Below are 25,000 nucleotides of genomic sequence, written 5' to 3'. Positions count from 1 at the left end.
TAAAGTTTTCTCCTTCGTTGAATGGAGTACTTTCAGTACCAGGCTAGAGAACTAAATAGAAGTTTCCGAAACCAACTTTCTTTGTTTCCCATCAAGCATACGATGTGGGTCATATGAATGTGGCAAATCACGGTCTCACTACGTAGACGTCAAGGCACAAAACTGGGCCAAATATAAGTTTGCTCATCACTGATCCATTTGTGGCCCCATTTTATTTTATTGATTCACTCGACAATATAATGAATATCTATGAATTTACCACTGAACTTGAAAACTAGAACATTACCTTCCAGATTTTAATTTATCCCAACCTTACACCTCTAGCTAAGAATGATTACACTCTTACATTTTTTTCATCCTTACTTTATTTTCATCAACTCCAGCAGTTGGATCTGTTTAGACTTTTGGTTTTAATCACTTCTTCAGGGGCACAGATACCTATGACAAGCAGAGCACAGTAGATAAAGCTGTACTGAGATCTAACACCAGCTAAGTTAAGGGCTCGGACTCAGTGGCACCTGAGCACATCAGATTCAAACCGGAATTTCCACAGAAATTTAAATTATGTCTCATCACTTAGGGATCAACAGTATTATAAATGCTAAAGCTGCAAAAGTCAATGTCTTACTATACAAGTAAAAGAGCTCTATGTATAAAGAGATTCTGTTTAATCTGATGAGGAAGCCACAGCTTCTCTGAGATGCAGAGAAGGTGCCCCACCACTGACATGGTCTTTGGGCCAGCCCCCCTTGCACCTCCAGAAAGAGCACTTGGTTTTTACTGGTTTTACACAGCAGTGTTCTATGTAAGGTTTTTTTCCCTGTTTAATAGAAAGAGAAAACTCAAAAACTCACTGAGACTTTGAATATGTTCATATACTGCTATTACTGTGAGTAATAATAAATAATAAGCATTAGGCTAGTTCTTTTGTTAAAAATTTTCCTAATTGTCAAGATATGATTATCATATAAGCAATATTTTTTTAGAAAAAGGAAAAGGTAAAAAAATTTAAAGATCTGATATCCAGCAATAAGACTTCCACTTTCTAGTTGCCAAAAATATATGGCATATCCATATTATGTAATTATAAATGTGAAATGAGAAAAAGACATTCTGAATATTATAATGCACTGTGAGAATGAAAGGGGAAATTATTGTTTTAATTAACTTGAAAGAAAATTTGGGTATAATTTAAATAAAAACTTCATTATATATATGTTCTGCTGATCTGCTGTTTCCCAAAATCCTTTTCTCCACCAGATTAGCATGAAAAAGGAGACACAGATATTGTCTAGACCTTAGCAACTAAAAATTTCTTTAGTATGTTTTTATCTAAAAGTAAGCACTTTTTAAATTATAAAATGCTGTGTTTATATATAGTATGATTTTTTTTTGTACTTGTATAACTATAAATTCATGTCCATGTCACCATAACCCTGAAAAATGAGAATATGTGTCCTGGGCCTCCCAGGAGAAGGTGATAAAGCCACAGTGACTCAGGAAGAATGCACTTGAGGTTGACTCCGTTAAGAGACAGGACCATAGACAGTTACATACAACTACACTAGTTTGCACTGCCTTTTTAGAAATGTGACTATAAATCATACGTTAGACCAGCTAAGAAAAAGTCCATCCAGAAAAAGAAAAATTTCAATGAGGACTTTAATACCTTCAATCTATCAACATTCACTGAATGTCAGTCACCTTTGGAAAAGCTGAGACAGAGAAGGAAAGTTGCCAACCACACCCTCAAGAAATTATCTAGTGTGGACCCAGGGCATACACCCACTGTGTTTTAAACAAAAAAGAGAAACCAAATAGAATGTGCTAAGTTGTACATCAGTCTTCTTAGTAGTAAGAAGCGATTACATAGAATGGAAATCCAGGGAAGGATTTTCACAGTAAGACAAAACCTGGGCCTTGAGATTGCAGCTGACACAGGCCTAGAAGACCTGCAGACATGGTTTTCACTGGACACTGAGTGGAAACAGTAAAAAATAGTATGCTGAGATAGCTTTCCTGTCATCCTGACCCAATTTCTGTATCATACTAACTGCACCACACTATGTCTAGGGAATCACTTTCTATAAAAAAAAGCAAGAACTGGATTACGTTAAAACTCAGTGGAGGAACTTCCCTGGTGGCGCAGTGGTTAAGAATCTGCCTGCCAATGTAGGGGACACGGGTTCGATCCCTGGTCTGGGAAGATCCCACATGCCGCGGAGCAAATAAGTCCATGTGCCACAACTACTGAAGCCCGCACGCCTAGAGCCCGTGCTCCGCAACAAGAGAAGCCACCGCAATGAGAAGCTTGCGCACCGCAGCAAAGAGTAGCCCCCGCTCGCCGCAACTAGAGAAAGCCCGCGCACAGCAATGGAGACCCAACGCAGTCAAAAATAAAATAAATAAATAAATAAAATTTTTTAAAAAAAGATTTAAAAACTCAATGGAAATGATAACTTCACTGAAAAGCAGATCTCTATATTGACATCACATGCTAGAAACAGTTCTAAATAGAATTAGGTTTGACTCAAATGAAACTGCCAATATTGGATGGTTTTTAACCTAAGTGTTGATTTCATATGATTCAGCCTTAGGAGGTGCTAATATCTTAGAATGTATCAAATGACATCATGATTCTTTTCAAAGGGAATGAAGGACCTGCTGCAGCAGAAGACAGTCATTCTGCGGAACATCAGGACTACTACAAGATCGACCCGTCTCTTACGGAACATCAATGTCTGCTTGTTTTCTCTGAGTACGAGGGTGAGAGCAGCACAGGATTAGCGGAGAAGCCCTTTGTTTGAAGCTCACAGTGGATTATTCAAGTGACCCAAGGACCAAGAACTAGGGGTGGGAGGAGATAGCTTAGAGAATAACCTGTGTAAACCCTTGATTTTTCCTATCAGAGTTCTGTGGCATAATGAAATGTAAACATCTTGTTTTTCATCTGTTAAAATGGATCATCATATTGCTTTGATCCAACTTTACAAAAATTACTTCAGAAAGGTTGTAAATTTCCTGAAAATTCCTCAGGAAAAATTTTAAACTTGCACTTTTATAAGCAACTACCAAGACATCATGAATATAAAGAACATCTCACAAGAAGTCAGTACTGTATAATGAAACTGTATGAAAGTTGGTAATTAAGCCTAATTGAAGGCTGCAGTGAACATATAAGTCTTTGTTCTCTTTAATTCTGGCACTGATGGGGAATTAAGGATACGAGCTTAAGGCATATTTTAATCAGAGTCCAGATGCATAAGCCCCAGTGTTCTAAAAGCAATTTAAGTGAAATAAAAGAAGAGAGTAGCCAAAAATATTCTAGATGCCTGCCAAGGGAAAACACCTACATTCTGAACATTTAACATATCTGACTGATCATATTTGGGATCACTTATTCACTGACTTCGAAAAGAGTTAAAACGGCAGATGTTCTTATATCCAAGATCTGATTGAACTACTAAATGGTAGCAGAAAAAAAAAACAAAACCCTTAAAAAATTAACTTGTGACATTAAACAACAATTATCACATGCAAAAGCAATTAGAACATTCATACTAGAAAAGGTATAGTTCACTATCTCCACAGAATTCACTTTTATTTCTATATGAGGAGGCAACAGAACAAAATAGATGTCATTTTATTAAAGATTATCAGTACTAAACCATACATTTCTGGTCTAATAACTCAATGAGCTAGTACTAGATTCCATCATTATAACGTATACAGTATCATTATAGCCTTTTTGGTTTCCACTTTGGGGAGATGGAGAGAGAAATATATATCCTTTATTCACCAAGGTTCCATAGGAATATGATGAAAAAAGCAAAATCATTTAGAGATGGAATACACAAGGGAGAAACTCATAGAAGACAGGGGCCTCATACTGAAGCTTGAAATAAAATAATGATTTGGAATGATAACCAGGAAAGACGGAATGTAGTAGGAGTGTAACAAGGAATAGGAAGAACAAAAGTATAGAGAAAGGAAGAAAGACGTTATGGAGTTGGGAACAGAATGCGTTTAACAAAATACAGGCAGACCTCGGAGACACTGCGGGTTCAGTTCCCGACCACCACACTAAAGCCAAGTATCACAGTAAAGCCAGTCGCATGAATTTTTCGGTTTTCCGGTGCATATAAAAGTTACCTTTACACTGTATTGTAGTCTGTTGAGTGTGCAATAGCATTATGTCTTAAAAAACAATATTCATACCTTAATTAAGAATACTTTATTGCTAAAAAATGCTAACCATCATCTGAGCCTTCAGAGTCATAGTAAGAGCATCAAAGATCACTGATCAGAGGTCGTCATAACAAATATAATAATAATAAAAAGTTTGAAATCTTGTGAGAATTACCAAAATGTGACAAAGAGACAGAAAGTAAGCAAATGTTGCTGGAAAAATGGAGCTGATAGACTTGCTTGATGCAGGGTTGCCACAAACCTTCCATTTGTAAAAAGTACAATATTTGCAAAGCACAATAAAACAAGGTCTGCCTGTAAAACCAATGCCTAAACGGCTTATTTGCAGACAAGCTCCGCAACTGAATCGGGCAAGGTGACCGGCACTGAGGGAGACAGGGAGCAGGCGAGGCAGGGAGAGCGGGTGAGGGTCTCCAGGAAATGTCGCTGTGACTGGCTAATCCACTTGCCCACACTGTCCCGGGGCTGAACTCCACACTGACGGCTTGCTGGCTTCCTCTTCTGTACAGAGTAAGAGGTAAAGCTGGCACAGCATTCAAGGCTCTTTCCAGCCGGATTCCGACTCAGTTGCCCAGGCCCACTCTCACCCGTCCCATGATCCCGCTAAAGGAAACACTCCCACCGGTGACCGTTTCCTAAACAGCGCACGGCTGGGGTCTTAGCTCTTCATCTTCCCCTCTGCCCTCCCCCAGCCCCAGGGCGCACTGCAGCAGGACTCACCAAGCTCGCGCACGCCTCACCGGAGGCCTCTGACTGTGCTCTCTGCTGGTAGGGCTCCGAATCTGCGCTTCACTTAAAATGCACCCCTTCAGAAAGGTCCTTCCTGACCACTCACCCTAAAGCAACACCCGGCCCAGACGCTCTCTGGAAGAGCACCCTACTGTGTTTTTGTCAGCGCCTCCTAATAAAATTCTCCTTTTCCTTTATGTGCGTATTATCCCTCTATCCTTATCCTCAGTCCATGAACCCTAAATTGAAGGAGCATGAGAACAGAGGGTGTATCATCTTCAAACACGACATGCCATTTCAGTTTTGGAACACAGCAGTAATTGTAAATAGCAGATGTAGTGAATGTTTATTGGGAGAATAAATTAATGAATAAATTAGATGTCTTCATTAGCATCCCCCATAATACCTCTTAAGCAAGATTAATTGTTCCCGCTTCTAAAACTTTCTTTTGTATCATTGTGTAGCTTTTCTTTCCACATATTATGGATAACTGCCTAACCTACAATATCTTCTAAAGAACAAGAATCATATAATATCCATGTCTGTCTAAATGCCCAGGAATAAAACACACAGAGATGAACGCTCAATAAAATACTAGCTTAAAATTAAAAAATGAATCTTAGAAAACAAAGAAAACAATCTTACATTTCTGTAACACACACATACTTCTAACACTTAGACTTCCCCTACTGCTAACACGAAAATCTCCCCTAGAGTAGTAAACATGGAATTTTATCAGCACAGCCGTGATGCACTAAGAGCAGCGTTACTTTTGACAGAGCAGAGAGCAAGGACCCTGCTATAAAAGTTAAGCAACCCTCCCTTCTTTGGCAGGGGAGTACACACCATGTCTGCTCAGCACACTTTAGGAGCGAGCATTCCTCAAAATAAGATAATCTCGAAAAATAAAAAGCACCATTAAAGTGCACTAAATTTTCATACAACAGGGCAAGGACAATTAAAAAAAACGTCTCATAACAGGGCTGCGCACTGCTTGACACAATGCCCCCAAACCACAGGGCTGGAGACACATGTCCTCCCAGACAAATACTGACCCTACTCCACAAAAATCCTCATTGCAAAACTTCCCTTGAATTATGTGAGCTTTGATTTATGTGAGGTTGTTAAAATATACCACTCACATAAAATGGGAATTTCCCATAAGGGAAAAAGAGATGAAACTAGAAATAACAGTGGTAAATAAAATGCATTCCATGAAGTCCATCCTGATTTCTAGAGATGAATTACAATTTTGGCACTGAGCTTCCCAGCAGTAAACATGAAGAAGAAAACTCAATTATACACACGATTTGCTAGTACTTAAGACCAAAACGACAAGTTGTTTCAGAAAGGCACAACTTTTCCTGGAAGAGAGACCAGAAAGACACTGCCCCCCGCCCCCAGGATCTCACCGGGAAAATACGACATGTGTTCAGGAGCTGCGCCCCTGAGCACGATCTTTACAATAAAGACACGCATTTTGTAAGGTTACTTCTTAAAACATTCTGAAATTTAAGTCATTATCATAAAAACTAAGTACAAAATCAGTCAAAATGTTATTGGAGGAAAAAAACAAAACCAATGGGGGCAAAGGAAAGCAGCTCTCTAGGGATGGGGCTGATTGAAGGGTAAAACTGAAAGCACATTGAGAAATGAGTAGAAAGCATATTTATTCAGAACAGCAACCTAAATCATAGGACAAATATACAGAATCCAGATATTCCACACAGCTTTGCACTACACAACTGAAGTAGGAGTAGGACTACCATTGCTTCATGGAAACTGAGGGCCCCAATGAAGGTATGAGCGTGAAAAGCGGGCTTTCTATCCCCTCAGAGATGAGTCATGAGAACCATTTGTAACTAGGTCCAAAGACCTCCCCAAAAAGTAAGTTGGAAACTTCAACAAACAAATGAGGAGCTGAGATCCCGATATTCTCACCAGTGATGCTAACTTTTGTTAACTTTCACCTGGAAAATTTATAAAGTAAGAATTAGAATATATACCCATTTCAGTAAGAAAACATTTGTTATAAGGCAACCATAGAACATCCTAATTATCCATTTAATTTAGAAATACTACCCAAATGCTAACAAGATAACTTCAGTGGAAAATATATACTATCTCCTTATGTACCTTAATAAGTGGTCAGATTAAGTCAGTAAAATATAGAAGTGAGTTTTCTAAAAATAACAACCTTGGCTTTACATGAGTGATGTGATTTCTATCTATCATTCCACACAGAAATAATTATGTAGCAGGGCTGTCTAGTCAATCCAACTTTCTTATAATAAAATGATGTCAAATGATCATAGGATATTATTTACATACTAGATGCTGTCTACGGATGGAGAAATGGGAGAAGATAGAGGAAAGGGAGTCCTAAGCTCATGCAAAAGCAATAGTAAGTCACTGAAATATAACAACCTCCCACTCATTAAAATAAGCAATCTGAGATAGAATGAATTGAAATGTTTTTCCTCCAATTTGGCTCAACAGAGTTACTTCTTATATAAATATTTTTTAAAGCAGAAGGGAGCCCATAGACACTTTATTTTTCCAAAATTGGGATTCATTAAAGAAAAAAGAAATCACTAGCCATTGATTAAGAGAAGAACTGAGAGGGGAAACCGATAAGCGATAAGCAGCGGTCACGGGAGAGCAGACCTGAGCCAGAAAACACAACGTGACTGACAAGTGTTATAAAGAACACTCTTCAGAGACGAGAAGGACACTCAACACGGAATGAAATATCTCAATGCATCCGTGAGAATAAGCTACCTGTTTCAATGATAAAATAGAAAACAGAATTTACCTTACAGAAATTCACATGGAACAAATATTAAGGAAAATGGTTGATCCTTTAATAAAAGAAAATATAAGCAATAACAACAACTTAGCCAAAAGGCAAGTTACTTATTTAAAATGGACAACGAAGTGACAACAGCAGGAGCTGATCTCACATTATGAACATAATCTCTTCTAATAGGAAAAATTTGAGTCTACCTAAATATACCTAAAAATTTGAGTCTAACTAAATATATGTAATTCAGAGTTTTTATGTAATTCAGAGTTTTAAAAAATGTATTATTCTCTCAATTAAAAGTAACCTAAGTTTCTAATGAACCCAAAGTATCACTGGCAAAGCTTCAATAACAACTGTGCACGTACATGTACATTCCTTTACCCAGGAATGTTTGGGTTTAGGATGACATTCTCATGCTTCAGTATGCATATGTGTAGCTGATTCACTTTGTTATAAAGCAGAAACTAACACACCATTGTAAAGTAACTATACTCCAATAAAGATGTGGAAGGAAGGAAGGAAGGAAGGAAGGAAGGAAGGAAGGAAGGAAGGAAGGAAGGAAGGAAGGAAGGAAGGAAAAGGGTGAGGCTTACATCTAAACTGAAAGACAGAAAACAATGATGATGCCTTCATACAATTTTTACCATATAAATTAAAAAGTTCTTGAGAAAGGAGATGAGATAGACTCCAAAAGACTTACACAACATCCTGTCCTATAGCAATGGCTCATAACAAATTAGAACCACTATCAGGGCTGCCAGTATTTCTATCCCACACTCAGACTACATAATGTCTGGTATATGTAAAAATGAGGGGAAAAGATTTTATTATCAGTAAGCTCAAAGATACTGTTAAAAGTAAGATGCCCAATCACAAGTTACAAATGTCTGATAAAGGAGAGAAGCCAACATAAATATCAGGGCTCAGGAATCTGAAGGAGGCCTGGGGGAAACCCATTCACTTGAACAAAATCACTGGCCAGCCCTGAGCCTGGCCCCAGGGGCCTGAAGATACCCCACAGCTAGGTTGACAATAAGGCACAATCTGAGACTTAGAATATTCACAGACTCCTGCAAAAATTGCTTCACTGAAAAAATACTACGGTTTTAATCTGGATATTCATTAATAACTTGAAAAACTACGTACATTATTTAGCTCTTAGATTCTCATATATACACATCCAACTTAAAATCCTTTACTGGTAAAACTGGTTTGGGGAGCACATCAGCCTTCCATAGATACTGCCAGTGTAGACATTTCCTGATGTTGTCCCAGACACCACAAAAGCAATGTATCGGATCAGAAATTCTGAGTGAATCGTTTCCCCCCTCCTCCTGTTTACACAGTCATTCAAAGCCCAGCTGATTTCCAAGCACTGAACTACAAATGCTATCTCTTTCTATTGTAATATGCACCTGGCTTTCACATAAGATATACTTATTATGGCTGTTTCAATTGTGATAATTGTGGATAAGCTCGTTTTCTAGATTTCTATTAGAGATTTCAGAGAGTCAGAAAGCTACTTTGGCTAACTATATTATAAAGAGAATTACTTACTTAAAATAAGGAATACTTTAGAATGAACTTGCAAATTAATTGGAGCTTATCATTTTGGAATGTGAACTGAATGTGGCTATATTTAGTTGTTTATATTTAAGTGTACAAGACTTCCAAAATACAGTAATATACTACCTTAAAATAAGTTCATGCAAATTTAGGGACAAAAAAGTATGTTCTTACACAAGCCATCACTTCAGGTGTTCACAGAGTCAAAAAATATATATTTGAAATTATCTACTTTTCTGTTGCTAATGACAGTCACGCTGACAAAATTCATTAGTTCATCAAACTATAGTGCAAGAATATGATTTATTTGTAATAAATTATCATTTTCGCATATATCAGTCAAAGCACAAGGCCTAAATACTTGCAAACAAAATGCATTATTAATTTAATTGTCACAGCCTATTTAGCTAACTTCTATTACTGTTTGCTATAATATGCAATGCATAAAAGGGGAGGATCAAATTCAAAACATAAAAAGAATACACTGATTATACTGTCCTAGAGAAATTAAAATATAGCAAGCTTGCAAAACTATGGCCAAGGCATTAATGTTTTAAGTAGGTAAGAAAAAAATGTTTAACTTAATTTAGAGAACAGTTACGCCCAAAGTGATGGTTGAACATGCTGATAAAGAGCTTCTTTGTTTCCTAAGACTGTTAAAAGGCATCAATTCCCTCTCCAAGGAATGGAGGAAGGTGGACTGGAAGGAAGGAGCCTTTTGGTATTTCCTGTGCTAGATTTTGCTACTTAAATCTTAGCCTTCTCCAGCTATGGACATCTATTGGAAAATTATGCTGCGGCTGCGGCCCTGGCATTCCAACTCAGTATTTCTATCAGGAAGAGGGAATGCCCTATCTATAAACAGGTATCATAAACAAGAGGTCCTCTGAAACACAGAATTTTTGGTAGGAAAAACAATGCAATCTAATGTTGAATGTAGACCAACTCTGCACTCGAACTACTTAGAAGGTAATAACCCAGAAGATGAGGAATACTTTCCCATTTGAGACTCATCCCCTGATTTGAGGACAAAAATCATGTAAAAGTTGGAGAAAAAGCTTACCATATCCCAAAGGGGAAAAAAGACATGCAATCTTTCTCTTGCCTCTTTTTAGCCTCTCTTTTTGTATTAGGGACTGAAATGAGTGAAAGCAACAGAGAGTTATCCTGGAATGCACAGGAAAAGGTAAATGGAAAAACCTAAGAGTACAACTGGAATTTTCAAACTCTCAGCACCATATACAGGAGGTATCTACTGTTTTTAAGGTGCCTGGAGGATAAATATATGTATAAGATGTTGAATTTTTCATTAATATCAAACCCTGTGAACAGACATACTCAAATTTTTAAAATTCCTAAATAAAAAGCAAAAATGATACATTTGAGTTCAAAATGTATACGAGTTATATAGTAGGGAAATATTTTCTTTTTACTAATTATCTGATCTAGATTGTTTTCATTCAAATTTATTGTGTGAATAAAACACCCTAAGTACCTATATGTAAAGATTTCAACGTGAGATAATATAATCAGTACACAGAAGAGCACCAGAATTAGAAAAATAACAATTCTAACACTTATTAATGATGAGATATTGAAGAAATTGTTGTATATTCCTGAATCTGTCTTTAGTTCTATAATAGAATAATAACGCACCACTGATAATGTCATATAATGATTAATGAGATAATGCAAATGAAAGCAACAAGAACACAATAACTACAAATGTTTTGTTTCTTAAATACTTACAAAACATAATTTGACAGGTTCCAAATTACAATTTAAATAATACAAAATCTTTTGAATTTCAAGAATAATGCATTCAGGATCTGTTCAACACATAAATTTTGTCTCAAGTTAAATATAATGTTACAAAGAAAAGTATGAGAAACCAAAAGGCAGAAAGTAGGCATATGTAACATTCTAATATTCTGACACAGTAGTCATGTCCAAACTAAAATGCTAAAGAAAACAATATGCCACCAATAGAAAAGTCAAGTTAAATTCCTGTAAACATAGAACATATTGATGAGTATTTTAAATTTTTTAAAAATTTATTAAACATTTACAAACATGGCAGAAGAAGCCCTAGGCTACAGAGTGATAGAACAAATTGCATCATGACTGACATTTTCAAATAGTATTTAAAACAAAAGTTTCTAGGGGTGTCTGTAGCATTTCAGATACCATCTTGGAGGATTTGGGGAAAGCTGAAAACCTACCAGGTCTTTGAAGGAGGTGAGAGTGCTTGCACTAGTGCTGAGGGAGCTGCGCATTTTAAAGATTTAGAGTTTCAGAAGAAGCCAGGCTCACCTGGTAGCTGACGCTGCTGTATTTCAGTTCTCCTAATATAATTAAGTCTGTGTGATGAAGCTAATTGTGATACAGTAGCAAGAAAAAAGAAAACCTGGCAGTTGATGACACAGTAATTGTAGTGTTATTTTTCATGACATGGCAACCGTAGTATTATTTGGGGGATGACACAAGATGTATTTCTTTTTTAACATCAGCAATGTTTAATTCCACAGTAAGAATTCAAAAAATGTTACTTTAAAACCTCAAAATAAAAATACACAAAGTTCAAATGAAAATAGACAGTTTGGTTTTACATATTTATTTTAGCTCATTCTGATGCATTTGCAGAGGTCAATTCCCTCTAATTTAACTCTTCTACTGTTACAAGGTTGTTTCACAAATTCACAAATTCAAATCCCTCAAATCTTTTCAAATATTCTTAGATTGAATTTTCTACAATTAAAATGCAACATTAAATTCTTATTGGAAAAGATGCAGATGTAGAGAATGGACTTGAGGACACAGGGAGGGGGAAGGGTAAGCTGGGACGAAGTGAGAGAGTGGCGTGGACATATATACACTACCAAATGTAAAACAGATAGATAGCTAGTGGGAAGCAGCCGCATAGCACAGGGAGATCAGCTCGGTGCTTTGTGACCACCTAGAGGGGTGGGATAGGGAAGGTGGTGGGGAGAGCCAAGAGGGAGGGAATATGGGGATATATGTATACATATAGCTGATTCACTTTGCTATACAGCAGAAACTAAAACAACATTGTAAAGCAATTATACTCCAATAAAGATGTTAAAAAAATTCTTATGGGAGAATGGCATAAAATACGATATTCAACAACAGAGTACCACTAATGTAAAACATGACAAACTGACTTGATAAAGTTCTAGGAGTCACCCCACTAAACAACATCTAAAATGAAAACATAATTATATTAGTTAAATTTTTAAAAAATGGATGAAAATTACCTTTCTTTTGGTGTGCCAACTCCATGTTTTCCCAGTAGATGAGTATTTAGGTGTTTCTTCATTACAAAAGCAACCCTAAAAAAAAAAAAATAAAAAGTTATTATAGAACTAAAACTTAACTCTCTGCTAGAAATACATACTAAATTTTTTAAAAATAGACATGGATTATATATATAACATGAAAATATATATATATTTGTAACATGAAAATGCACATTACAATGGCACTAAATTCTAAGCAGAAAGCTTGCATACAGATTAATATACTGCAATACCTGAAAACCAGAAGAAATAACTGCATTTAAATTCACTGGTTCATTTTCCCACTTGAGTAGACGAAGAGGGACCAAACCAATGATTTTAGTTCTTTAGTCAGTGTCTTCACTGTCAGTTAGTAAGAAAGATAAAGCAACACCTCAGTATCACATTCCCTGCCCCTTAGTTGATCCCACACTCAATCATGAAATGAGTTTGAGAAAATGTCATTTTATTAAACATTTAAGGGACTGTAAAAGAGAAAATGAATAGCCTTCATGAAGCTTCCTTAAAAACATGGTAATTATTTGGAGAGGTTTTTAAAAATGATATAAATGTTTACTGTGTCTGCAGTACAAGCAAAAAAAAAAAAAAAAAAGTACTTAAGTGCCCAGAAGGTATCAATAACTAAAACAAGCAAAAAGTATTACCTGACATGCTACCTTATTTTACACACAAATCAGACCACTTAATTCAATTTTGTTGACATAGATATGAAATGGACAGGAATCAGCAGCCAGTGCATAGTGCACCATTCTTCTGCATATACAGAGTACAACACAATTTAATTATGTCATGTGAGTATTTAAAACAATTTAGATCTCATTCAGAAGCATCAGACTAAAATGGCTCTCTTGATAAGCAAAAAAATAAAAATTTACTGTTGTAACTTTCAGTGTAAAAGGGCTTGCAAACATTTTTGTTAATTACGTATTACAGCTGTCCTTCATAAAGTTAATTACTAATAGCTGAAAGGCAACAGAATCTATTTGCATATGTACATGAAAGGCATGACATATGCAAAAATATGATTTTAATTAGCATTCTATGATATGAAGGGCTACAAATCAAATTGGCATGTTATAAGATTCTTAACATTAAACACAGAATTCATCTGGACATGTTTGCACAAACAGGCAACACAAGACTATAAAGTACTATGGCCTTATGGAAGAGACGTGTGTCAAAAGCCAAGACCAAAATGTGAATGCTCCTTTTCATGTCTGGTCTATTTTGGTTATTTTCATATAATATTAGGGAACCTCAGTTTTGAGGCTAAAATAATATGTTTGTATTTTTTTAATGACTGAGTCCATTATTCAAGTAATGCATTTGTATAACACTAAAAATAACATTCATTCTTTTCTCTACACTGAGTAACAACTATGGACAACACATGCTTTACAACTATAAATAACCAATCACACCACCAATCCATAAAATGAAAAAATGATTATTACATACAAAGAATCAAACTGTGATGATATTAAGTGCTTAGCAAAAATTACACTATAAGATATTCTATATTTGTTTCTGTTTGATTTGAACAAAATAAATAATATTTTTCATTTCCTTAAAAAAGAATACAGCAATAACAACAGTCCATTTAAGTCATAACTTCCCTACTTTCCTCTATTTTCCTATAGTTAAAAAAAACATAAAGCTAAGAGCAAAGAGCAAAGGTTAAGAACCCAGAGTTGCAAAGCACAGCTTACTTATATGACCAAGTATAATTTAAGAGATCTGAGCTTAGAAACCACAGTGTAGTTTTTAAAAGACAAAAATTTTGTTAATTAAAATGTTTCAGGTTTAAGAAGTAAAACAAAAATATTACACTGCACAGGGGAACAAACTAAAGTACACAGAGAAGGAAAGCTTATTCTTATAATTTAACATTCTGACATAATCTGCTGAATGTCTATAACACTAAATTATCTGGAGGAATAACAATTTTTTATCATTATGGGGAAGAATTTACCATACTAAAACACAGCTCAATTGTAGTCAAATGCAAAATATTTATTCATCCAAAACCTGACATAAAGTAACTACAAATTCTTTTAATTTGGTCTAACTAAAGTATGTGTAGTGTAAAAGTCTCAACATCATCCGCAGTGAAACAATATAAGCCAAGCATGACCGACTAAAATAAACTTACCAACCTCCATGGATAATAACATTGCCAGTAATTTGTGTTTACTGAACGGAGCCTATCCTTCACTGCCATCATAAGAGTATTAATATCTGAACATAACGGTTGTTTTGGAAAACTTATACTCTAGACACCAGAAATAAAACAAAAATAACCCTGAATCTGACAAGCTATACAACTGAAACGCCTTGCTCCCAATGAGCACACGTGACTTAACACTCTGATTGTTTCCATTCACTCACTGGTGACTGCGTACCAGCCATGGGCAGGTTCTGCACGTAGGATGCAAAATCAGACAGTTAAAGTCACGTCTTCACGGAGCTTTCCTTCTATAACCTGTGGCTTCTCATCAGGACGAAGCAGCAGCACTCAGCCTGCCACGCTCCCGCATGGACTCCACTAATCATGTGTGCACAAGCTAATAATGCGTGTGCTAAAAGCAGGACCTACCCTAGACAGGAACGGTCTAAGCAACCGCGGTACACAGGTGATCAAACAAAGAGAAGTCCCTGACTCGGAAAACATAAAACCTAGTGAGGGAAACAGATGACAAGAACAAAAGCTACAATACAGAGCATCTTAAAGAGTGAAAAGTGGTGGGGGAAAAAACAAAATAGAGAAGGAAGGGCTGAAATCTCAGCAGGGGGTCAGCATTTTACATTTGGGCGGCTCAGGCCTGCGGTGGCGAGCTGCGCATTCCACCAAGCAGGGGGCAGCAGGCCACGGAAGGAAGGGCAGCCACGGAGACCTGGGGCATGAGCCCGTGGGGCTGTCCGCAGTGAAATGCGGAGCAGAGGAGGGACGAGGTGGTGGCCGGGCACTGGGGGAGGTACCAAGCTCGTAGGCCGTACAGCCTGGGCTGGCACTGAGTGAGACGGAAAGAGTCACAGGCGTCTGAATAGAGGCCAGATGTGCGGGACTCGCATCTTAATAGAGTCCTTTAGCTGTTCTGTTTAGCACAGACTGCGGGGGCGGGGGAAGGGGGCGGTGCGGGGACACAAAGAGAGGCAGGAACTAACTGGCTCTTGCAATAATCCAGGAAGAGGTGATGGTGGTTTGGACCAAGGGCTAGCAGTAGAGAAGAGATCTGGTCAAATTCTAGACACATATTGTGAGTAGAACCAAAAATTTCCCTAGGGACTGCACATGGAGTCTGGAAGAGAGGAATCAAAGACAACATCAAAGATTTTGGCCTGGGAAAAGCTGAGTTGGTCTGAAGGAGAACATCATTTTAGGACATGTTCAACGAGGAAGCCCACTGACATCCAAGACGGGTCTCTAACAGGAGGCTGAATCTACTGGTCTTGAGTTCAAGGGCAAGATTCATGCTAGAAATATATACTCCGAAGCTATCCGTCTGGCAAGTGCCTGACAATCTAAAGGAACACCTTGAAATAAAAAAAAGGAGTGCTGTTTAAAGTACGATTGATGTCCAAGTATCTATAACTGACTGAAATAGCATCATTTAGAAATTGTTTTTGGTGTCAAAAGAACAGCACAACAGCAGCATTTGCAAACTAGCTACAGATTTCTACTTTTTAGTACAAAACTTTCAGATTTGAACTCCTAATTTTAAAATAATTTTTCTTACACTATATGGAGATAGAATACAAATCTCTTCCTTCAGCCCCTCAGATTTTCTCACTGCAGAATTATTTCACTTGTGAGTCACGAAAGATTATCTGACTTACCTATGAAAGCAAATACAATACAGAACCACAAGTACAGAGAACGGGATGTGAAAAGCAGGAGCCACCCAGAGCCACAGCACCCTGGCACTCCCGCCTCACACAGTGCAAGGCAGGGTGCTCAACTCAGGGGCCAAAAGTCAGGCGTGCACACCTGTGTTTCTCCTGAACTCAAGGCAAGAGAAGCAGAAGCAGGGACAGCAGCTTCCCTGAATTTCTGTTTTGTTGTTTGTTTCCCTCATCTGTCGAATAAGGTCAGATACTCCTGAAAGACAGGCCAATAGATACAATATCCACCTCCTCAAAAATTTCTGATGATCAGGTCCATGTAGGCACTATAGGTTACAGGAAAGAAAGTGCATTTGCTGTTAAGAAGTTAAAATCTAAACACAATAAGTTAAAAGAAAATTTCTAAGAGCTCATTACTATCTGACTATGACGCGTGCACAGTCACTTATCCTTTTAGTCTTAATGAGGGATCTGCAGTAATCCACCCAGTTCTCCCAGCTGGTCCCCCTCTACACCAGTGCCACACACCTCCCAAACAGCTTGTCAGAGCACAGGGGCTACACAGAGAAAAGCTGAGTGAACCAAACAAGAATACAATTGACAGTTTTTCATCACTGCTGAAGAAGCAGAAAATTTTTAAAAACAAAACAGCAAGCTGCAAGGTTAGCAGGCCAAGACTACCTGAGGAATACAAGAAACAAAGACCTCGCAAGCAGACACTTGTGGTCATGTTCCTGGTCAAGGCTGGTTAACTCCTCAGGTTGGGTTGACCACGCAGCAGGTGTCCCCCTGGAAGCACTTCAAGTACAAGTGAGAACAGGTGACTCCTGTCAGGGCTCAGCCATTTACGGCTCCTGTAACTCTGAGAGTTTTAACAACACTCTCCGAGTGGCAGTTTCCTCAGGTGAAACAAGAGAAAAGCAACACTTCATAGGAGTCTCGTGAGAGTTAAATAAAACAACACAAACGCAACGTGGCATGAGGAGCAGATACAGACAACTTAATAAATAATAGCTAATATTAGTACTGCTATTTTTAGAAGAGTGTCCGCGACACAGTTACATCTAGAAAAAAAATAGTTTAAGGATTTCAACTCTGAAAGCCTCTATTCCTTTGAGCCAGTTCAGAGAGCATCTTAACTGATACGCATAACAACTTAAATGAAATTTCAGAAGATGCAGCAAGACTACCTAGAAAATCAAGATGCAAAGATCTGACAAATCTACCACGTCAAACAACAGTGCCTACCTATGTGAAAGCCACTGAGCCGAGATGTAGATTCGATACCCATTTCTGTTTACACTAATCCCCAAGAAGGGGGCTGGGGGCCAAGAACGAGTAATGCACTCCAAAACGGAGCAACAGCAACAAGCAAAGAATACTGGACCATCACGCACATCCAAATGTCCAACAACCCAAGGTTCTGTTTTGTCCCTCTTTATAGTTTTGACTTTTTTTTTTTTTTTCTTTTTTGCGGTACGCGGGCCTCTCACTGTTGCGGCCTCTCCCGTTGCGGAGCACAGGCTCCGGACGCGCAGGCTCAGCGGCCATGGCTCACGGGCCCAGCCGCTCCGCGGCACGTGGGATCCTCCCGGACCGGGGCACGAACCTGCGTCCCCTGCATCGGCAGGCGGATTCTTAACCACTGTGCCGCCAGGGAAGTCCCTATAGTTTTGACTTTGAATGGTAGGTCTCTAAATTAAAAATTAAAATTTTAACTAACTTGGAGAAAAAAATGGCCTGAATGAGTGAAAACTCTAAACTTTGAATTTTGATATATCTTTAAAAGAAACTCATATTTGGTTTTTTCAAAGTGTTTATACATATATTCTTAATCCTAGAATCTCATAAGAAAGCAAATCTACACAAAAACTGCATCACCAATAATCCTGTGTCTGCTGTCAGAACTTCAGAGAGAGCCCTATAAAAGAGCCCACCGTTCTGTGTTTTGCATAACCAAGTCACGCTTTGGACCTACTCCTCCACCACAATCCCTTCACTTTCCCTTCTGGCCTCTACAAAAGGCCCTCGCCTTCCTACCAGGTGCAGAACTCAGGGTTCCTATTAATCCTCCAGGTGCTACTATAGATGTAGCAGACACTCGGGAAGAATACCTCACAAGGTTGATACCCAACCTTCCTCCCTTTGAAGTAAGATGGAGCCAAGATGGTATTGACAGTTAAGGAGTATAACTCTGGAAATAAACTCCCTGGGTTTCCATCCCTGGGCCACCATTAATTCTCTCTGTAAACTGAGACCTGTTATTTAACGAGGTGCCTTTGGTTTCTTCTCACATAAGATGGCATGGTGGTCACGCGGGTTACATGATTAATGCCTGGTGCCTGACACACTCTTAGCCTTATATAAACCTTTGCCACTTTTAGCGATTGAGCACCCTAGGCTCGAAGGTTCAAGAAATAATGAACACCGCCAATATTCTACCTCATTCCCACTGGCCAGTGCCTCTCGAGTACTGGGCACCAAGTTAGCAGGAAGAGCATGCCTACCCTCCTCCTGTGAATCTGTTTAGGAACACTATGTTCACAGGAACTACAATGCCATTCAGTGTGATTCAATTCAAACACTAATTAAAAGATTCACATGATTTAATAAGCAAGCACCAGGGACCCAAAAATAAATAGCATTCAGACCTAACCAAGGAACAGACGGGAGAAGGATGAATGACGATAACACAGCGTCAGGTGCAATGACTGAGGTAGCAGGTACGGAGAGAGGAAACAGCAGGAGCTTCTAGAAAAGTTCCAACGAAGTCTGGGAGCAGAATGGTTAAACTGGCTTGTGGGCACAGATTCCAGGCGCATGGAGCAGGGCGTACAGTTTGGAACAAAATAACAGAGAAAGGTCAAGAAACATTGCTAGAGAAGTAAGTGAAAATTTGAGACAACACAGAAAACAAGCAGAATCCTCATTGTGAAGGGTCTTATAAATCATGCCAAAAACTTGAGATTTTATCCAGATTCTCAACATTGCCAAATACCCTACAGAGGACTGTTCCGCGGAGCGTTAACGGGATGTTACCCGAAGAAGTCGGGGTGGGGGTGGCATGGAGTAAGGCCGGGCAGTCCCAGGCCAGAGAGTAGAGCACTGCAGACTTGGAGTCAGGGCGGTGCTGGCGAGCGCTGGGCACCAGGCGAGGGAGGAAGACTGGACCACTTTCTCTACAGCTGCTCCCCACCAAGTACCTTCCTCAGAGCAGATCTACGCACATCTCCTAGAACTGTGTCTTCAGGACACGGTTTAGAAAATGCCGCTGTAGAGCCAGAGGAATTTTGAGACTGGGACATAAAAATGACTGGGCTCACACCTCATAAGGCACAGGTTTCGCAGTCAGGCAGCGCCGAGATCAGATCCTGAGTCTACCACTTACCATATGGGTGATCCTGCACAATTCTTTAAATCACACTAATCCTCTGCTCCCTAATTTGCAGTGTGGGATAATCACACTTATCTCAGAAAGTTATAAAAATGCATTACTTAGCACAGTGGCTGTTACACGGTCATCATTCAAGTTTTAGACACACAAAAATAAATTATCTATAATGTGATTTGACTTTTGGAGCAAATGCCCCTTGGTATTAAAAATATATAGAAATTGGTAACATTTTGCTTGATATGTCTGTTTTATGATGAATAAGGTATTACCACTCTGAAAATGTCCTTGAATGAATAGATTATTTTTATACTATAGTTTTACAATAATTTCAATTATTTAATGGCATCAGTATAAAAGACAGATGAATTATAGATTTTCAGCATTGCAGCAAGTGTGCATTTCTCCTACTGACTCTACACCCCAAGAGCAATGGCTTCTGAAAGAGGCCCACGTCCTCATCTCGTGAGACCTGCGGGGCTCCGCGGCACGCAAACGGAATGCAGGTCACTGAACAGCCGGCTTTAAAATAAGAAAACTATTCTGGAGTATCTGGGTGGACTCGGTGCAATCCGTGTCCTTAGAAGTGGAAGAGGCAGACAGAAGAAAGGAGGCAGAGAAAGGGGGTGACTCTGAGAGCAGGGTCACAGAGATGCTGCGTTGCTCAGCTGGAAGAAGAAGAATTGGACCAGGAGCCAAGGAATGCACGTGGCCTCTAGAAGCTGACATTGTGTGAATATCCTGTTTCCTAACAACCAGCTCCCACCGGTTTCAGTGCTCACTGACGAAGCTTACCCATCTCAATGATTATAAGGAGTGCTGCAGGATGGCAGTGTTCTAATTCTATCGCGCCTTCGACATTTATTAGCTGGCATTCTTCCATAAAGAACTTCAGGATTTTGCCCTTGTCTGTCTCATCTGCTCTCTCTAGCTCTCTTTCAAGAGCGCTTTAAATGGACTCTGGGATTTTCACTTTTACGCCATGCTTCGTAATCAATTATCATAACTATGCTTTGTAATTCTCATACTATCCCAAAATTGGCCAATGGAAGCCCCTTAAAGCTGGCTTCTATGTCCTTTTGACGTCACTCCTCTTAGCGTTCAGGCTCTTCCTTACTTTCTAGCAGAAGATGTTCCAGGCTCACCATGTCCTTTCCCTGCTGTAGACCTGGATCGGCCCTGGTTTCTTAGAGGAAGGAGTGGTATTTACAAGGCAAGACCTAGATGCCAGCTGTGACAGCTGCTGTTTGGAATATCACCGAGTCCAAGGCCTCTCAATATACAAAGGTAGGAAATAAATCAATGAACACAAATAAATAACCATATGGCAGGCAGGAAAGGAAATAGAGAGGATCTCGACTGTAATGGCCACACTTGGTACACGAGCATTCGTCATAACAATCAATCATATCTTTTCATTATTCTGCAATACTTTGTAATATACTTTCGAGTGGTATACAAATACCTTTCTGTAAACAAATCACATTTTATCTATAGAAGCAAAACTTTCTATTCAGATAATTCTTTTCTGTGGATCATTAAGGTGTAAATATACTGTTCACTATTACTTTCTTAAACTCTAATAACTTGGCTTCTGGTGCTAGTTCTTCTAACCCATTTCTGAGCACTTCCTGCTTCTCACTGTTGTCGATTCTGGTTCCTCCTCTCATCCTCCTAGGGTAACACTTTTATTCGTATACAGTCTTATTTCAAAGGTATAGTTCAATTCCTGGGCTTCAGTGCATAACCTCTTTGTGAGTGACTGACATCTCCACCCATGGCCTTTGCAAGGGCCCTTCTTCTTGTCTGAATTGCTGACAACTTAAAACATATCCAACACTCAGTCATGACCTTCCCTCACTAAGGGGCTGCTCCAGACCTCCCTAATTCTACCAACTGTACCAGCCTCCCAATTTAATAATCCTATTCTCATGTTTATAAGTCATCAATTGCTTCTTCACAACTGCTCCCTCTCAAGACCATACTTCTCTCTCTCTACTATAATTACGCTAGACCAAACCATTTTATTGAAGTGCTATAGCTTCAAGGTGCTCTCCATTACAATTCACCCTATCTACCACCATCACACTATCTTCCGATAAATATGTTCAGACTGCAGCTTAGCTCATAGACATTTTATGCTTCTCTTTCTGAACTGAATAAAGCACCAAGTCCTAAGCCAACAAATATTAGTCTTCAATAGTAATTCGGAACCAGTTATTCCAACTTCTGGATGTACCCTCAAGAAAGAATCTTAAACGAAGGCCAAAAAAAAATATTCCAACAAAAAAATGAAAACACCCTAATTGTGCAATAGTAGTGGCATTATTAGAATATTATGCATCATTAAAAATACAGAGTGTTTCTCAGGAGATATTAGATTTAAAAGGGACAGAAGTACTACATACAATGTAATCCCATGTATATATATATATATGTATGTGCATTTTTGTTTTCTCACATATACACATACAAATATATATAAAGAAAAGCAAATACCAGGCAAATTTGCTCTGATATGAGATCTAGTTTTAGATTATTTATATTCTTTGTTTTTCTATAATAAGTAAAAAGTTTTGAAGCAAAACGATGCTTCACATTTTACACAGCATTTTTTATGTTTCCTCAACGGCTCCGCATAACCGAGTGAGTAAGTGGTGGAGGCATTATCAGCTCAACCCGAGAGAAGAGGGAATTGAGGCTCAGAGAAGACAAGTGACTTTGACTTTTTCAAGAAAATGTGGCAAAGGAGCTGAAAGTGCAAAAGTAGGATTCATGCCTGGTGACCTTTATATGGAGCTCTTCCCACCATTCCACACCCCCTGACTAATGAAAGCGTATACCCTCATGGAAAACAAGAAAAAAGAAAAACTACAGAAATAAAAGCATCCACAAATAAAATCATTACAGTATATTCAATGCTGTTCTAAATGAGTACGAATCTTTCTAAACTAATGAGTGAAAAACCAAGTAGCTGATATCGGACAGATTTTTTTTTTTTAATTCACCAAGATTAGAAAAGTGCTCATAATATTTAAAAAGAAAATATTTATCATATGTTGAAGGTACAAACTAAAAATTAATGACCTGTGAAACAGGTCAGACAAAAATAAATATGTACAGTCAGTTAACAAGTATAATTATGCTTAGAAATAAATATAAAGATGATGGTCATTATTAAAAGAACAGTCAATTGAGATAAACTGCATTGGTTTTATTATCAACAAAAATCAAGATAAAATATTTTACCCTCTAAGTGTCGGAAATCAAGATCACGCTAATATTAGTGTGATAACATAAAATACATTGTACAATATTTTAAAAACCTAAGTGAAGCACTAAACCTTCATTTACGTAATACATAAAATGAAATACAATATATATCATCGTCAACATATTTGAAAGCAGCTTCCAATTACACTGTTTAACCATGACTTCATGGAAAAAATTTTCTCATCCACTTATCTTACCTATAAATGAGCACATTAACTTACAGGAACACAGAAAAACCTGAAGTTCAAATGAATTCTAATCTGTCCAAAAATTTACCTTGCAAATAAAGGAAAAATCTACAATTCCATGGTATTTGTTTACTCCAAAATTCAGAAGCTAACAGGTATTAAATAATACTTAAAAACTATATTTCTCAAACTCTGTCACCAAATCATTGCTAGGCCAGACAAAGTATGTCTTCCATTGTTTCTCAAGTATCTTAAGGCACAATTTCTCAGAATGCTATTGCCTTTTTTGGTTATAATCATCACATAGAACCGACTACTTCCACATTTGAAATGTTTATCCTTGTAATTTTACATAAAAAAACTCCCTTCAAAAACAAATTATCAACATCCCAAAATTTAGAATTACCAAGAATCTTTTAAAATTATAATTTTAATTTTCCTCTATGGCTCTGCTTCTCCATGAAAATAAATGCTATTATGTTTATTGAAAATCCCCATGGAGAAACAAAACTTGGAGAATTTTTGTTCATTCACAAGAAACAAAAACTTTTCTAAGTGTCACATGTCTCCTGAGAGTAAGCATTCTGTGTCCAAAAACCAGCAGTGAGCTTTTAGATTTTATAAAATGTTAGCGAGAGCAATCAGAAACAGTCTTCTGAGAAAACTATGAGGTAGTGGCACAAACACAAACACACTCACACACCATTTCCTGCACTACAAAAAGGAGGAAGGGGAGACCTTCAGCAAGTTACTACTCCTTATTTCTAGAGTTGATCTTGTCAATTAATGCAATTATTAGTATTGTCAGAGCTATAAATATTACACCCCCAAAACCTTAATATTACATTGTAGACTTCCAAATATTAACTACATTCTTAACAATAATGAAAGCAATCACATATTTGGGTATTTTTTTGTTTTGTAGTTTTGCTTGTTTGTACAGAGGGAGATTGCCAACCTCTGTTCTGAGTGTTTACATCTACCAACTTAGTTAACCCTTAAAACAACCTAACGGATGGATTAAAAGCATGAGGAGCTTTAAATATACTTTAAGTAACTTAATCTACTTTAAGTAACTCCTCCGAGGTTGCACAGCTAGTAAATGGCAGAGCCGTGATCTGAACACAGGTTGTCTGATCAGAGCCCATATACCGTACTTGATCACTAAATTGTTCTTTCACTCTTCATCTTATCACTTATAATTAAGGTACTGGGCCTTATTTCAGGTGTCTGCTGCATTAATTTGTTTGCTTTTTAACTAAAAAGTCCCTGCCAAAATAAGTAAGGAAATAAATAATGTAAGTGTATTTTATTTCTGAGTTCAAGAAACAACACGGGTTAAGCAGGATATTTTTAAAATGCTGAAATGGAGAGGCAAAAAGCTGGTCTAATCTAAGGTCTGAAATTAACAGTAACTTGACCTTGGTTCAGATCATAACAATGAAATGTAAGGCAAAATGAAATCACTGATACCTAAATTTTGAGAAAAGATACAATTAATTTAGTAAACAACTGTATTAGTGATAAACTACAGAATGAGGATTGCCATAACCAGTGAAATAATCCGTAGAAGGGGAAGCAAAAACTTAACACTGTTAGACATGTTCAAACGGTCCCAGTGTGACAAGGAAGGAAGGGAGGGAGGGAGGGAGGGAGGGAGGGAGGGAGGGAAGGAAGG

General features: G+C 38.0%; 1 protein-coding gene across 12 annotated transcripts in view; it reads right to left on the bottom strand.

Annotated features, from left to right (window-relative positions):
- Positions 1-25,000, bottom strand: part of ZNF407 (zinc finger protein 407) — a 537,200-nt gene that overhangs the window by 376,112 nt on the left and 136,088 nt on the right. For all 12 annotated transcript variants that reach the window (XM_055080461.1, XM_028480250.1, XM_055080463.1 and 9 more), the window contains exon 4: positions 12,586-12,660. In XM_055080461.1, coding sequence (XP_054936436.1) covers positions 12,586-12,660 — 75 coding nt within the window. The remainder of the gene's footprint in view (positions 1-12,585; positions 12,661-25,000) is intronic.

Source organism: Physeter macrocephalus, chromosome 19, assembly GCF_002837175.3.
Source record: "Physeter macrocephalus isolate SW-GA chromosome 19, ASM283717v5, whole genome shotgun sequence".
NCBI classification, from domain to species: Eukaryota; Metazoa; Chordata; class Mammalia; order Artiodactyla; family Physeteridae; genus Physeter; species Physeter macrocephalus.
The sequence above is the reverse complement of the archived record's forward strand: the minus strand, read 5'-3'. Positions and strand labels throughout refer to the sequence as shown.